This window comes from Macrobrachium nipponense, chromosome 28 (genome assembly GCF_015104395.2).
Source record: "Macrobrachium nipponense isolate FS-2020 chromosome 28, ASM1510439v2, whole genome shotgun sequence".
In the NCBI taxonomy this organism is placed as follows: Eukaryota; Metazoa; Arthropoda; class Malacostraca; order Decapoda; family Palaemonidae; genus Macrobrachium; species Macrobrachium nipponense.
Genome location: NC_087217.1, coordinates 20,086,839 through 20,104,338, shown reverse-complemented (window position 1 = coordinate 20,104,338; position 17,500 = coordinate 20,086,839). Strand labels below are relative to the sequence as shown.

The 17,500-nt window shown below is 38.3% G+C and overlaps 1 protein-coding gene across 3 annotated transcripts in view; it reads right to left on the bottom strand.

Moving 5' to 3' along the window:
• The window catches only part of LOC135201554 (uncharacterized), a 142,161-nt gene that overhangs the window by 90,374 nt on the left and 34,287 nt on the right, over positions 1-17,500 (bottom strand). For all 3 annotated transcript variants that reach the window (XM_064230553.1, XM_064230554.1, XM_064230555.1), the window contains exon 2: positions 4,910-5,081. In XM_064230553.1, the coding sequence (XP_064086623.1) occupies positions 4,910-5,081 (172 nt within the window). The remainder of the gene's footprint in view (positions 1-4,909; positions 5,082-17,500) is intronic.

Genomic DNA, 17,500 nt, shown 5'->3' with positions numbered 1-17,500 from the left:
CGCGCAAATCAAATTAAGATTTAAACGTGTTCCAATATCGCGCGCATGCGCAGATCACCCTAGCAGGAAAAACAGGCTTGAATGCAATACTAAGTAATATTCATGTCTTCGTATCTACAGCTTCAAGGGAGCGATTGAAGGTAGACGTGAATTTATAAAGTTGATGTATATAGTTGTCGAGGACTTTCTCAAAGACAATATGAAATCGTGCGTCCCTCGGATGTTATAGAAGCTTCTGAAACATAAACGATCCTTCAGTGATTTTGTCTATAAAGAGCTGAAGTACAGTGAGGATATTCAACTCTCAATTGAGTGACGCTTATAATGTTAATATTTTTAAATATTCAACTCTCAACTGAGTGACGCTTATAATGTTAATATTTTTAAATTTTCTTATAAGTATTCAAGTTTTGGGGTTAAAAGAAATACATCACAGTGACGTTCCTTCCCTTTGCACGAACAAGACAAGACGGATTCTCGCTTTTCTTGAAAGCCAACTGAGGAAGAATATGAAACAATGAATCGGTTTTAGCGTTATCCATCTCCGTCTCTCCCTCTCTCCTGATCATTATTATCATCCTTTAATATATATGTCGTCATTCTCCAGGCATTTTTCGGTTTCTTCTTCTTCGTCTCTCTCTCTCTCGGTATTAAATGTTCCCTCCTTCTCATCAGTAATTCTCATGTAAACCCATCACTTCCACCTCTGGAGACCAATTAATCTTTATTGCTTTTTCTATTCCCTTTTTAAGGCGTTTCTTCCCCCTCCCCCATCACCCCCCCTCCTCCTCCTCCTCCTCCTCTCGCACCGTCTCATTTTCACCTCCTCTCTCCTCTCCCTATTTTCATCATAATTCATATCTCTCCAGCAGCGCAATCATATTACCCGTAATTATCTGACCGCTTCAATCGTTTAAAAATAAAATAAACAGAATACCAAAAAAAAAAAATAAATAAAAAAAAGAGAGAGAATAAATAAACAGAGCGAGCGGGACGTTCTCAATTGCCTTTAATGGAAGACAAAGAGGAAATCCCCGCATTTGCGGTCGGAAGCTTTAATGCATTACGCTCTTATTGTTACGCATTACGCCGCCGTTATTGTTACCGTTATGCCTTTGACGATCATTCCGAAACCCAATATGCCAAACCAGTTATAATTATCTTATGGGTTTTCGATAGATTTTTGTCGCTTTATGCAACGGTGGGCGAATAAACCTCTCCACGAGAGAGAGAGAGAGAGAGAGAGAGAGAGAGAGAGAGAGAGAGAGAGCAGGGGTGGGTGGGGGGGGGGGGGGGTTATGGGGATTTATGTTTGCAGCGTTATTTTAATTTCCCAATTATTGGTAAACCCGAAGAGCGAGCGCTGGTGTGTACGTGTACCTGTGTTATACCTGCGCGTTCGCATGTGTATGGGCATGTGTGTGTGTGGATGAATCTATATAATTATTTCAGTACTTAGATGGGTAACGACCAGTGAATATATATATATTATATATATATATATATATATATATATATATATATATATATATATATATATATATATATTTACTCAAACATACAATAAGCCATATACACCATTTCTACTAATTTTAATTTTCCATACCTTCCTTTTAATTTTCATTCCCTTCCATTCCTTCCAGAGAGAGAGAGAGGAGAGAGAGAGAGAGAGAGAGAGAGAGAGAGAGAGAATGGTCTCGGCGTCAGAAGGATTATATCTGTCTTGTTAATCCTCGGAGGAAATCAATACCTGGAGAGTCGTACTTCCTTCGCAGCTGAAATGTCCATGAGATGTAAAAGATCAAGTTCCTTCAGCCTCTCAGACCCATACAAGCCAACTGTCAACAACCCATTCACTTCCCAGTAACAGCTCTATGAAAGTTAATAACAGGTCCGATGACTTCTACACCTAAATACAACACACCTTCCAACAACAGCTCTATGGAAGTTAATAACAGTCCGGTGACTTCTACTCCTAAATACAACACACCTTCCAACAACAGCTCTATGGAAGTTAATAACAGTCCGATGACTTCTACACCTAAATACAACACACCTTCCAACAACAGCTCTATGGAAGTTAGTAACAGTCCGATAACCTCTACACCTAAATAAAACACACATTCCAACAACAGCTCTATGGAAGTTAATAACAAGTCTGGTGACCTCTACACCTAAATACATACACCCATACATCCATCCCTACACCTGCATACAACAGCATCTCAAAAAGTCATATTTGGCTGATATTTTCGGGATGAAAGAACGAGGTGCTTCATTACTTTAGGAACAATGTAACCCTACATGACCTTTCTCAACTGCCCATATACAACCTTCAGGAGGCCCGATTTGAAAAATTATTTCTTATTCACCTCTTCACCGACTGCCAACAGCTATATTTATTTGTTTATTTAAGTAATAATAGCCTTGATTCATAATTCATCTCACTTTCTCCGGCGTCGATGACCTAAGTTGTTGTGGCACCATGGTACAGTTTCACATCAATCAATCAATCAATCTCACTCCGTTGCTCCTTCAAAGGACCGCCATCAGCAGGTCCTTCACCTTCCCTTAACCATGACAAGTAAGGAATAACAATATATATATATATATATATATATATATATATATATATATATATATATATATATATATATAATATATATATATATATATATATATATATATATATATATATATTTATATATATATATATACAGTAGCCAGTCGCGACAACTTCATCAGCCCTCACCAACTGCGTGTTATGTAATAATTGACCTTTTTTATGTATAGAATGACCATTAGAAATATATATATATATATATATATATATATATATATATATATATATATATATATTATAATATATATATATATATAATATATATATTATATATATATGTATATATGTATGTGTGTTAGAGCACTGGGTAAAGGGAAATCTAACCAGTTAGAAAGAAAAGGAACCCCATTCTGATAGGTCGATATTTAATTCTCAAGGTAAATGAGAGAGAGAGAGAGAGAGAGAGAGACAGAGAGAGAGAGAGAGACAGAGAGAGAGAGACAGAGAATAAGTTGGGGAAGGTATGTAGCGAGGATTTAGTCATCGTTCCGAGGAGGAGGAGGAGGAGGAGGAGGAGGAGGAGGAGGAGGAAGGAGGAGGGGAGGAGGAGGGCGGTGCCCTATGGAGGTGAAGAGGTTAAAAGGAGGCAGGAGGAGGACCAGGAAGAAAAGATGCTGACAAGGAATCGATGGAAAGATGGGCAGAAGTGGTGACGAGAGAGAGAGAGAGAGAGAGAGAGAGAGAGAGAGAGAGAGAGAGAGAGAGAGAGAGAGAGAGAGAGAGAGACTGTGTAAAGGACGACACGAGAGAGAGAGAAGGAGAATTCAATGAAACAGAAGCAGGAGCAGCGCCAATGGCGACGATTGAAAAATAAATCAGGAAATGAATGAAGACTAAAAAAAAATTCCAGTGAAAAATTTATTCTATCTAACATTATCAAATACAATAGCAAATAGTATAAGAAACCTAAAAAAAACACCAACAGGGCAAATATAACAACAATTAAGATCAAATTACTAGACAATTACTAATATAATATATATAATATAAAATATAATATTAAAATATAATATATATATATATACTTATATTATTATATATATAATATAAAACATGAAGTATTTGTCATTCGTTAAAGATGGATATAGCAGCCGAAATATACCACTGCTTCGTTCCCTGTTTTTTTTATTTTTACAGTTCTCTAATATATAAAAAAATATATATATCATATATATATATTATATAATATATAAATATAAGAAGTATTTGTTATTCGTTAAAGATGGATATAGCACCCGAAATATACCACTGCTTCGTTCCCTGTTTTTACATTTTCTAATAATATATATATATATATATATATATATATATATATATATATATATATATATATATATATACATGCCCTTAGTATTAGAAATTTGTAAAAACGGTAGACTGAGGAAGGAAATAATACCAAAAAAAATTAACCATAAGGTGAAAAAAGAGAGTATATATATATATATATATATATATATATATATAATATATATATATATATATATTAAAATGTGTGGTAGGTGGCACCATACACAATATAGTCAAGGGTCACCAGCGCTTCCACCCAAAATACAAAGGAACGGTCACACCCTGAAGTTATTCTAATTCAAGGAACAACGTTTTGACAGAGAGATATTCTCCACGCACGGGTAAACAAAATGACCCAAATGAGAAAAGGCCATTAAAGAGTATGTCGAGACACGCACGCGAATGAAGGAAGCATTTAACATAATTGGCCCAAAACAACGTGCCTCTTGGCATTATTTTTCCAGCCTCGGGGCAAACTAGTTTGGCATGTTTTGACAAACATGCTGTCACAACCTTTACAACGGCACGTTTTTCTTCGCACTGGGTAAATAAAGGAACGCGGGGAGCTTTGGCGTAAGTACGCGCGTGTGATGGGGGTTGTTAGAGAGAGAGAGAGAGAGAGAGAGAGAGAGAGAGAGAGAGATTCATAAAAATCGAGCCATAATTAAATTTTAACTAAAAATACATAAGTAAATAAGAGGAGAGAGAGAGAGAGGAGAGAGAGGGGAAGAGAGAGAGCGAGAGAGAGAGAGAGAGAGGAGAAATGAAGAGAGAGAGAGAGAGAGAGAGGGATGGCACAAAAACTAAAAGTTAAAAAATGCAAAATCAATCTATGAGCTGAATGCCAAATTGGCAGTGTATATATATATATATATATATATATATATATATATATATATATATATATATATATATATATATATATATATATATACACACACACACATACAAATATTCCAGAAGAAAAACAGACGCACACAAGACAGGGGACGGACGCACCTTGAGTTTGAAAAGCTTATGGTCCACTATCTGCCCGACGACGTTTTTACAATCCCTGGCGTAGTGCTCTGGCGCCAGCATGTGGACATACCATACCCAGTGGACGTCGGAGGGCGGCGCCAGGATCTTCTCCGTGCAGTTGGCAGCCAGGGGCAGCCATAGCAGTTCGTATCTGTTTTGGGAGACGATGGGATGTTTTGCATTATTTCTGGAACAGGATATTTCTTGAAGTTAAAGAATAATATGATAGATTTAAAGAATAATAATATGATAAAAGAAAGTTAAAGATTAATAATATGATAAAAGAATAGGATATGTATCTGTTGGAAGATGGGTTATTTTACGTTGGTGCTGGAATGGCTATTTCTTGAAGTTAAACAAAAATCCATACAGGAATATAATTTTGGGAGCCACAGTAGCTCTTATCTGCTGGAAAAAAAAAGAGTACTGGAATGACTATTTCTTGAGGTTAAAAATAAAATCAAGATATAACGGTAAGAACTAGGTAGCCAAAAGTAACTCGTACGTGTGACTTATAAGTTAAAAGGTTTTCATTAGTACAAGATTAATTACTTTTTGTGGGGAGATAAAGATATGCCGGCAGAATTCAGGCGGACATATCAGTTCTTATCACTGTTACCAATTTCTTATCACGAAATTTATCACTGTTACCAATAATCTAATCATTTAGGTTCTCAAAGAAAGATGTAAAAGTAGAAATAGGGTTGCTTGCAATCTTAACTTCCTTAAACACACGAAGAAAAGGCAATTTACCGAATAGGATTCGAAAATAACTGACATTTGTTGTTTAATATTTGTGAGTATAAAAAAGTCAAATGATAACAAGTGGAAAACAGTGAATTATATTTATATATATATATATATATATATATATATATATATATATATATATATATATATATTCATACAATAACATTGTGTGTTTGTGTGTGCATATATACATACATACATACATACATATATATATATATATATATATATATATATATATATATATATATATATATATATATATATATATATATATATATATATATATATATATATATATATATATATATATATATAAGTCTATCACATTACCATGATTCATATACATATATCGAACTAGAAATGTCCTTTAATATCTAATTCGCTCTACCTCGGAATTAATATATTTTCATATATAATTAACCGAGGGGGAATTTATTAAGCGATAATAGAATTGGCGATCGACAGGCGCGAACCATCGACCTCTCAATTCCAGGACTGGTAGCCCTGGAATTGAGAGGTCGATGGTTCGCGCCTGTCGATCGCCAATTCTATTATCGCTTAATAAATTCCCCCTCGGTTAAACATATATGAAAATATATTAATTCCGAGGTAGAGCGAATTAGATATTAAAAGACATTTGTAGTTCGATATATATATATATATATATATATATATATATATATATATATATATAATGTATATATAATGTATGTGGAGACATTATAAAAAACGTATGTTTGTGTGTGAGTGTGAAATATAATCACGAAAAATACATCAACAAACGCGCTAGGAAACAGATCTTGCTGGAAGCTCAGGTAAGGAGGGGAGGGGGGGGAGGAGGAGGAAGAGGAGGAGGAGGAGGAGGAGGAGGAGGATGAGGAGGCTGAGAGAGTTTTCCTCCCACCTGCTGTGAATTACAGGAGACTCAATAAAACTGAGGACGGAATTGTTAGGAAGGCAAATCAGATCAAAGGAGCGAATGGAGCTACTTCGGGGAAGTTCCTTTGAAGGAGGGAAAAGGATTCTCTTATTCCTGATGTTGTGAAATCTTCTTTTCCATTCAGGGGGATTTATGAAACGCGAAATCGATGTCCGTTGTTAGGCAAGTCAATTTACATCCACTTCTTCCCCACCCAACCCACCTAACCCCACCCCCCCAGATACAAATTAAACTGATAACACGTATCTGCGTCATCGACGACCTTGGTAGTTGCAGCGCTCGTTTTGTGGATAAAAATCCATCAATTCTCGCGCGTCATCTAACGAAATAGAAAGCGCATTACCTAATCGCTGTCTGTCTGATGAATGATTTTTATTATATTGATTTCTACGATTCGAATATCTCGCTCGGTCGAAATTTTAGAATAAAAAAAAAAAGTTATTATGGCGAGGACTGACTGTCTTCACTGCCCTTTCTGTGACCCACCACATCTGACTAACAACCAATCCTCTTGCCCTAAAGAAGGACTAACTTTAAAAGACGTAGCCCCTACGACATTTTACTCTAGTTTGGGCCCACTACAAGCAACTAACTATGGGGATTTAGCGGAATGGGCATAACATACCATGTAAACTGATCAAAGTGTTCTCTTTAGTCAGGCGACTATCATAACGGCTGGACTGTGATGCTGTCTCCATGAATACATATACATATACATACACAGGTATGCATGTATATGTATACATTAAAAGATACCTGTAATGACGCCATCGCCAGGCATTATGGGAGTGCTGTATATCGTCGAATGCTCGCGATTGCAGGGAACAGAAATACACTCCATACCATTATACAATAACCTTCCCGTAATCATATCAGATGAGCTAAAAGGACTATTACAGATGGAATAAAGAAAAAAATATGCTAACTAATTTACCCATCACTCAGTACGATCTTCCATCCGGTACCATGATGTTAAACAGACCCGGTTGCGTTTAGGACATTTGCTGTTGTTTGCTTGGGTACGGACATTCCAATCAGTGTAAATATTTAGCATTAAACTAGATGTAGCAAATCATTTCAGCGGTTTTCATGGTTGTGGGATATCTTTTTTATAAACAACAGATATAAATGACAGTCTTTACTTCCTATTAAACTGACAGCAATGTAAGTACTACCTGTTCACATCTCTCAGGAAATTATACAGGGTGTCCATAAAGTCCCAGTACCATTACAATTATTTATTGCCCAGAATGGTACTGGGACTTTATGGACACCCTGTATAAATCCATTGACGTAAATAACCGTCGAAAATTCTCTTCGTAGACCAAAATCACACAGTGTCTGATTTACAACCACGGTCTGAGTGGTTTTCCGATGAGCGGGGTGTTGAATGTACAGGGACGAGACTCAACTCTGGATGGATGTCGTTACCCGAAAAAATACTGAATGGAATGGAATATAAAATTTAGGCCAAAGGCGAAGCGCTGGGGACTAAAAGAGATACTGAGAGAGTAACAAGAGAAAAACCTGGCAGTTGCACTTTGAAACAATTGTCAGGAGAGGGTGGGAAGTAAGATGGAAGAGAGATAATATGAATGGCGATACAGTAAAAGGAATGAAAGGGGGGGGGGGCTGCAGCTGGGGGCCGAAGGGACGCTGCAAAGAACATTGAGTAATGCCTCCAGTGCAGCACGTGAGATGCACTGTCGGCACTACCCCCTAACGGAATTAGGAAAAACAGGAACGTAACTTTTGCAGAAAAGACGATTTTACCTCTCTCTCTCTCTCTCTCCCCGAGGATACATACCCTGACCCAGACCTATACATCGACGCTGTATGCGCCCTAGGCAAGATGTCCTAGGTAAGACAACAAGACTCCCTAGGTCTAGGTCTTATTAAGCCCTGGCGGAGGTTTGTTGTCCCCAATAATAATAATAATAATGTTCAGTAACAATGATAATAAAAATAACATTAATAACGGCGTGTTAATGACAACAACAAAGGCAATAATAATAATAATAGTAATAATAATAATAATATTTTGGTAGAAGACCCTCTTTTAGGCAAATACTGTTAAAAAGAATGGCAGATTAAGCGAGTTGATTTTATATATTGTTTTCTCTATTTTCCTATTCATTCCGTAAAGTATGACACACACACCTGAAGAACAGAAAGTGAACTTGGTGAAGGTATAACTTCAACACTGTGGCAAGCGGAATATATTGAATATAATCATCACACTATGAAGGGTTACATGCGTATATTAAACAAGATCTTGGCTTGCGTAAGGCTGCGTTTCTCGGCAACCAAGATAACATGATATGCGGAAGGAAGAACGCGTATTATTATTATTATTATTATTATTGTTTTCTCTATTTTCCTTACAATTCGCTTCTTAGGCTCAGCGATGTTTCTGAGTAACTGACCAATATTCATATTGGGAATTTTCAAAAATCATAAATGCTAAAGGTAATCTTTTATTGGAACAGGTTATCAGGTCCAGGTCAAGCAGGGGTCGTCGTCAGTGCTGGTATTATTCCGTAGGCGTAGTTCAGTTCGGGGCCGGGTTTGTCTTCGGTTTAAGGGCTGGTATTGGTGCTGGTATAGCTGGTATATCTGGTATTACGTAACGTTTCGACCTTCTCGCAGGTCATCCTCGGACGAGTCGTTTGAAGAGACTGTAGCAAGAAAGTCTGTGAGGCGGTATTTATAGCGGCTCGGACCTAGAGTTGCATTCTCATTGGTCGGGCCGGTCTTGGACGAAGTCGTGGATCTCGCCTTGAAGGTCTCGGGGATTCTCTTGTGCGAGCGCCACAGTAGTGTGCCTGGGGATGAACGACAGGAATTCCGTCCGTAGCAGGAATCCTGTCATCCCGTGGGGGCTCCTGATTATCTGGTATTGTCGGGGGGTCGTTCGCTGCTCTCCGGGCGGCGGTTTCTCCTTCCCACCGCCGCCCGGAGAGCAGCGAACGACCCCCCGACAATACCAGATAATCAGGAGCCCCCACGGGATGACAGGATTCCTGCTACGGACGGAATTCCTGTCGTTCATCCCCAGGCACACTACTGTGGCGCTCGCACAAGAGAATCCCCGAGACCTTCAAGGCGAGATCCACGACTTCGTCCAAGACCGGCCCGACCAATGAGAATGCAACTCTAGGTCCGAGCCGCTATAAATACCGCCCCACAGACTTTCTTGCTAGTCTCTTCAAACGGCTCGTCCGAGGATGACCTGCGAGAAGGTCGAAACGTTACGTAATACCAGATATACCAGCTATACCAGCACCAATACCAGCCCTTAAACCGAAGACGAACCCGGCCCCGAACTGAACTACGCCTACGGAATAATACCAGCACTGACGACGACCCCTGCTTGACCTGGACCTGATAACCTGTTCCAATAAAAGATTACCTTCAGCATTTATGATTTTTGAAAATTCCCAATATGAATATTGGTCAGTTACTCAGAAACATCGCTGAGCCTGAGAAGCGAATTGTAAGGAAAATAGAGAAAACAATAATAATAATAATAATACGCGTTCTTCCTTCCGCATATCATGTTATCTTGGTTGCCGAGAAACGCAGCCTTACGCAAGCCAAGATCTTGTTTAATATACGCATGTAACCCTTCATAGTGTGATGATTATATTCAATATATTCCGCTTGCCACAGTGTTGAAGTTATACCTTCACCAAGTTCACTTTCTGTTCTTCAGGTGTGTGTGTGTGTGTGTCATACTTTACGGAATGAATAATTTAGTAAAACGCAGAGAGAGAGAGAGAGAGAAATAATCTTTATTACATAAATACTTTATTGAATGAATAATTCAGTAAAATGTGTGTGTGTGAGAGAGAGAGAGAGAGATATGACTTAATATTCCAAACCATCTTAGAATGAACACGATGGCGCTACAATGCTTTTAGGTAAATGATCCGAATTAAAACCCATTCGGGTTGCCATGAAAACCACAATCCCGAGAAACAACTACCCGATGTTTTATACGAGGCCTACTGCAAGCGTTCAGACACCTGTTTCTGCACCTAATCGTCGCCGCATAAACTATATAATTATTCTGAAGCGACGCACACATACTGTAACGCTATCAATCATGGTATGGCTGAATTCTGGCCGGAATATTAAGGAGTGCTAGTAAAAAAAAAAAAGAAAAAAAATTTGGTCGGTTTAGGATAAGCGAAAATATAAAAGTTTATTCGCCTCGAAATAATCTGATGACGCAAAACGTTATCTCTAATGGTCGTTGTGCCAAAGATCAATTCATCTATTTTTGTAGTGTTAACAAATACTTAAATTCAGAGAGCAGAAACTATTAGGAAATACCGACTGCTCTGGTTGTTTATGATTAAGCTGGCTTTATGCCAGCACGGGCTCTTGCTCATAAAGCAGCCCGTAAAAAAATGTTGACAGTGGAGTTGAAAGAGAAAGACACGAGTGAATACTTGAATCTTTAGCCGCAATTTGTCGGCGAGGTAAAAATAAGAGTCAGTCTACGGAACAGATTAAAAAAACGGAAGAGAATGACTGGTGCAAGAGTACAAACGGATAAAAACCTAAAAAAAGAAAGAGTTCGAATGACAATTGGCCAGAGAGTTTGATAATGTTCGCTAAAAGGGGGGACATCCGACGAAAGCAAACAGACCCGAATCTCAGAACATTGAAAGTGCATTTCCCTCTCTCTCTCTCTCTCTCTCTCTCTCTCTCTCTCTCTCTCTCTCTCTCTCTGTCATACTGCCAAAACTTTGCGCTATCGGGACCATCTATTCATCCTGCCCCATCTCCCTGTCTTTTATCCCACTTCCTAGCGGGTGTTCTCTCTCTCTCTCTCTCTCTCTTCGCCAAAACCTCAGGACAAAGTTGGGACAATCTTTTCAGTCCCTATCCCACTGATTCTTACTTCGACTTCCTATCCACGATTCCATTATTCCCCAATCATTATCCACTTCCTCTGTCATTCATTTACCGCCGAACACTTGCTAAAACTGGATAACGTCTTCGTCCTCCACTATCCCTCGTCTTCTACTTCCCTCTCCCTTTTCACGATTCCCTTTTATCCGACATCCATCCAAGTCTCGTCCCTAACCGGTATCCAATTCCAGGGAATGCGATAGTTACCGTTTAAAAATAGGGGGGAGCTACGAGAGAAGCTGTTTATCATAACGCTGGACTAATTGTTGACGGATTTAGCGTCAGTGAAACGATGTTCTGTCCTTTGAAGATGAAATGAAACATATTCTCTCTCTCTCTCTCTCTCTACGAAGGAGTTTATTATCATCTCTTGAGTTTTAATTCAAGTTTAGTGATAGTATTTAGCCCCTGAGATTTATATCCGATGTTCAGTGTATATATATATATATATATATATATATATATATATATATATATATATATATATATATATATATGCGCACACACACACACAATATATATATATACTATATATAGATATATATATATATATATATATATATATATATATATATATATATATATATATATAAATATCAACTTCGACCGTGACGTGGAAACCTACGAATATGATACACTGTACCCAACGTCTTGGTACAAACACCATCTCGGGCATGCCCTGACTTGACCGAAGCTGGGGTCTTGACCTACTAGAGGACGGAGGCATCGGTTAGAACAACCTTAGAGTCTTCGTTTGGCCTTTTCCGTTCCTCGTCTATTAAGAGTTTGTCCGATTTGTAATGAATTTGGGAGAACTTCTTTGTTAATAAAACTGTTATGGGGCATTTGTTTGTAAATGAAAATAGTAACAGCTTAAGACATCTTTACTATAATGGGCGTTATGTCTGTCCGTCCGTCTGTCATTCAATCATGGCCAAATGGCTGGTCCGAGGGGCATGAAACTTGGCAGGGTTATAGTGGGGACCCCTAAGATGGTTTATAATGGGGTTTCATCCTACCTCTCCTAACCCCCTCCGAAGGGGGTGGGGGGGGTGAGAAGGGATTCCCCGAAATGGAGTTGGTTCTGCCCGTGAAACGGGGCTGGTTATGCCTGTAGATTGCTAGTACTACTAATACTACTAGTAGTAATACTACTACTGCTTCTATTATTAGTATTAGTACTATTAGTTCTTTCTCATGAACACCATATTCTTTGGAAGCTTGAACTACAAGTCAATGGCCCCCTTGGGATAGTTCCATATGAATAGGGTTCATTTTCTGAATAATAATAATAATAATAATAGTTATTATTATTATTATTATTATTATTATTATTATTATTATTATTATTATTATTATTATTATTATTATTATTTTATTATTATTGTTCAATGCAGGGTCAACCAATATGACAAATAAAGAACACAGTATTGAGTATGTCGAATATGCTGAAGGAGAAAGCTTCGCTCATCTACCACAAAAAATCACGGTAACTTTTTTCCTTCCTTCTTTTTTTTTACTTTTTTATTTTGGCATCAGAAGAGTTCCGGAGTCTTAGAGTGCTTCTTAGCTCATTACGCGGTCCTGTGAATTTGTGTGTCGTGATAAAAAAAAAAGTTGGTAAAAGCGGGGGATTGAAAAACTTTTGAAAGGATAACCAATTTCATTAATTGGATACCCTTTCAAAGTATCTTTTTTAAGCTCATTTAAGTATGGCCCATCACGTGTTGCATAAACATCGAAGGCTATTTTTGAAGGGCAAATTATGGAGACACTATGAGGATTATATATATATATATATATATATATATATATATATATATATATATATATCATACATTTACTATATACTATACACACATACATGTATATTATATATATGTGTGTGTGTATATATATATATAATATATGTATATATATTATATATATATATATACTATATATATAATAAATAAACATATTATCTACTGCGATACCCACATACAGTTTATATATATATATAGTGTGTGTGTGATATATATTTGATCTATATATATATTTATATAATAACGTGTATATATTATTTATTGTATGATATTATTATCGCTATATATAGTATTATATAGAGAGAGAGAGAGAGAGAGACTCATAAATATATGCACACACAATATATATAATCAAACTGAACGTTTGCCTTCTTTATTCTTTTATATAATTTTATAGCAAAAATACAACCACATTCTGTAAAGCCTTTCCATTCAAATACTTATATTTTTTTTTTTTTCACCAACACGGCCTTACGAAACACGCGCAGGGCTTAACTATTATGAGCGTAATTCAATGGAGGACGAGAAATAACCCAGAAAATACGAGTATCACAACAATTTTGTTTCCCCCCATCAACTAACAAAACCCTGAAGGGACAAAGTACCCGGTGCATGTTTTCAACGGGTCCTGTATTTTTTTTTTTTTTTTTGCAAAGTCGAGATTTCTCAGATTGAAATGAAGTTACGAAATGGATCCTTGAACACTGGCTAGTTTTTGACCCAAAAGGGGAAGAAAAAGACAATATATATATATATATATATCTATATAGATTATATATATTTATATAGATATATATATATATTTATATATAGGAGAGAGAGGAGATGAGACGAGGAGAGAGAGAGAGAGAGAGAGAGAGAGGGCTTATTTTATACAATGAGGCATGGATTCCCCGCACAACCACGAGTATGAACATGGCTCTTCATAAAGCCAAACTTGAAAACACGATGGTAGTTTATGGTTAGGATACTGAGACGGGCAAGGAATAGCGAAGGATTAAGGAAACACAGAACAATGAGGTGGGTTCCAGATTCTGGAATTAAACGATAAAAATCACGTCTGAAGCCTAGTGCCGAACTGAGATGACAGGAACCGATGACCATGGTCGTTGCCACGCCAACTTGAATGTATTCAATCAATCAAGTAGATTGCAGTCTACTACTCGAACTTGTGGTTTGATTAAAGAGTAGAAAGATTGATTGATTGTTTGTATTGTGTTTTTACGTTGCATGGAACCAGTGGTTATTCAGTAACGGGACCAACGACTTTACGTGACTTACGAACCACGTCGAGAGCGAACTTCTATCACCAGAAATACACAACTCTGACCAATCAATGGAATGTCCGAGAATCGAACTCGCGACCACCTAGGTGGGACGCCAACACCATACCGACCACGCCACTGAGGCGCTGTAGAAAGATTGATCAAAACTTGCAGTTTTGATTACAGCGTAGAAAGATTGATAAATCCTGTCGACATCTGAATTCGTCAAAATACTTATTGCGTGAATATCATCCTTCCAGCGCTGTCCATTCCAGATTCAAAAGTGGGCAATACAGGGACATAAACGCAAGCTATTAAACGGATGGCCATAGATGATCAGCAGCTATCATTCTGCCTGAAAGGTGCTGGAGTGTGTGCTCGACAATATGGAGAGAGAGAGAGAGAGAGAGAGAGAGAGAGAGAGAGAGAGAGAGAGAGAGAGAGTTCGCGTTCGCTTTGATCAGGTGAATATCTTTTGCTTTGTGACGAAACTTCCGGTTCGCTCTACTTGGATTTCATTCTCTCTCTCTCTCTCTCTCTCTCTCTCTCTCTCTCTCTCTCTCTCTCTCTCTCTCTCTCTCAGTCGCTATTCGCTAACCGACAATAATCGTCACTTCCGGAAGAGTAATAAATACAATGCAAATGAAGAAGAAGAAGAAGAAGAAGAGGCAAAGAAAAGAACCTTGTGAATCGGGGGGAAAGTCGGAGAAGTTGTCATCCAATTAAGTAAAATGAATTCTTTTTAATTAGAAAGAATGACAATTAAAAGTTTCCGAGTCGTTTGTTTGAGTCCTGTGTTTTTTTTTCTTTTTTTCTCTTTATTCGCATTCACTACTCGTCGTCTCCTATTTGTCTCGGTTCTCTGTTCCCTCGTCTATATTTTTTTTTTTCTCCTCTTCCAGTTTAGCCTTTGGTATTCATTCCGCTCTTTTGTGTCCCCGTCTTTATAAACATGAGGTCGTTAGCATAATGCTACCCTATAACCAGTAGTTTTGCTTTGCATATTCTGTCTCATATCGCCTCTCTCTCTCTCTCTCTCTCTCTCTCTCTCTCTCTACCATAATTTCACGTGTGCCACCCCCTTCCCCGCCCTCCCATCATCCCCCGCCCTCTTTAGTTCCACTAACTATGGCCCAGGACAATAGGTCATCTTTAAGGTTGACTCTCCACAAATAACATTACGGAAGGTCACCTTTAAGGAAGCTTTTGATGGTAACCAAATCTTGCCCCGGTTGCCACAGCCACTAAAACCACCTGAGCCTATTTTTTTGTTTATTTTCTTCCATAGGGAAGGTAAAAAAAAAAAAAATTAAAAAATCAGTTGACGAAGGTGATGATGACCTACGGGGGTGGCCAATGAGCAGTACCGTTCCATTCCCGTGAAATGAATAGGAGGGGGGCCTCGAGGGGCCTCGAGGGGAGGGGGGGTGGAGGGGGGGGGCCAGTGGTCATGCGAAGTCAACTGACGAGTGCAGAAAATTGGTGGCACCTGGCAGTGACTGACCAGGGCCAAAGGCAATTGATTGTTATTGTATTCGGGGCTAATGAAACGGTTCCATTCATAACAGGGCAGTCAATTATTATTGTCACAATTATGAATGTCGAATAATGATGGGGGCACTGTCAGCAAAAGACGAATTTCTATTCATATCGCGGACATTTTCATTAACGGCGTGACCTGATAAACGCGTCGTTCGACGAGTCGTAAGATCTGCACACAACTCATGAATAGACAAATGAATGAGTGTAACAATTAATTCGCAATTAGCCTCCTGCAGCAAGCAAATGACCATCGGTAAATGTTGTCGATCAATAGACGTGTTGACACGGCTGTTTGGAAACGTCAATGTTAAACTGGATTCTATGAAATGAATGTAAGGCATTTTATTAAAGGTATTAGATCACAATACCGAAAAATGGTTACACACGTACCAGTGTATTAACAAACAGCAAGTTTCAATGCTCGCTTGTATAACGAACATCCACACTCACACCCACACCTACACACAGAGGCATATATCCCATTTCTAAAAGGCTCCCGAGAAGAAGAAGAAGAAGAAGAAGAAGAAGGAGAAGAAGAAGAAGAGAGAGAGAGAGAGAGAGAGAGAGAGAGAGAGAGAGAGAGAGATTTAAAAGGGTATGTGGGAAGGTAGCTTCCATTGTCTGAGTCATGTCTCAGTCTCGTTCCAAATCAGCACGCACGGACGACCTCGTACAAGGACACAATCTCTTTGCAAGCGTGTGTGTTCGTTCGTTCTGATGGTAAATTGGTTTCGTTCAGTACTTGGATCAACCTGACGAGAACGAACGAACACATAATCAGACAGGACAAGAGCCAAATGCAACATTCCCCATTTTTTGTTTCCTGAATTAGGTTATACGCTGGTTATGAACACCGGAAAAGGTTTCAGTAAACTGTCACTATAATTATGCAGTTTTTTTTGGGGGGAGCTGACTGTGACATTATTGGCAACTGCGGAAGGAATGCTAATTATTCAAGGCATGTTGTAAGTTTTACAAGCTATCAAAGCACAGCACGTCTTCCTTAAGTCAACATAGTTCTCTTCTTTCATTATACCCTCCAGCAAAAATGTCACAAAGCTATTTTAAAAAAGAAATTGGTGGGTTTCTCGTAGAAATCTAAATCCAGATGTGGCAGCAAGTTTTTTTTTTTTTTTTGTCTTTATTTTATTTTATTTGAGTTGACGTGGGCAAGTGCAAGCTCGGTGCTTTGCAGTTTACCATTTTCTATCGGATATGCCTAGGCCGATGGAGTTCCCCAGGAGAGAGAGAGAGAGAGAGAGAGAGAGAGAGACTACCGGTTGCCCGGCCCGGCGTAGTTTCTGAGAGAGAGAGAGAGAGAGAGAGAGAGAGAGAGAGACTA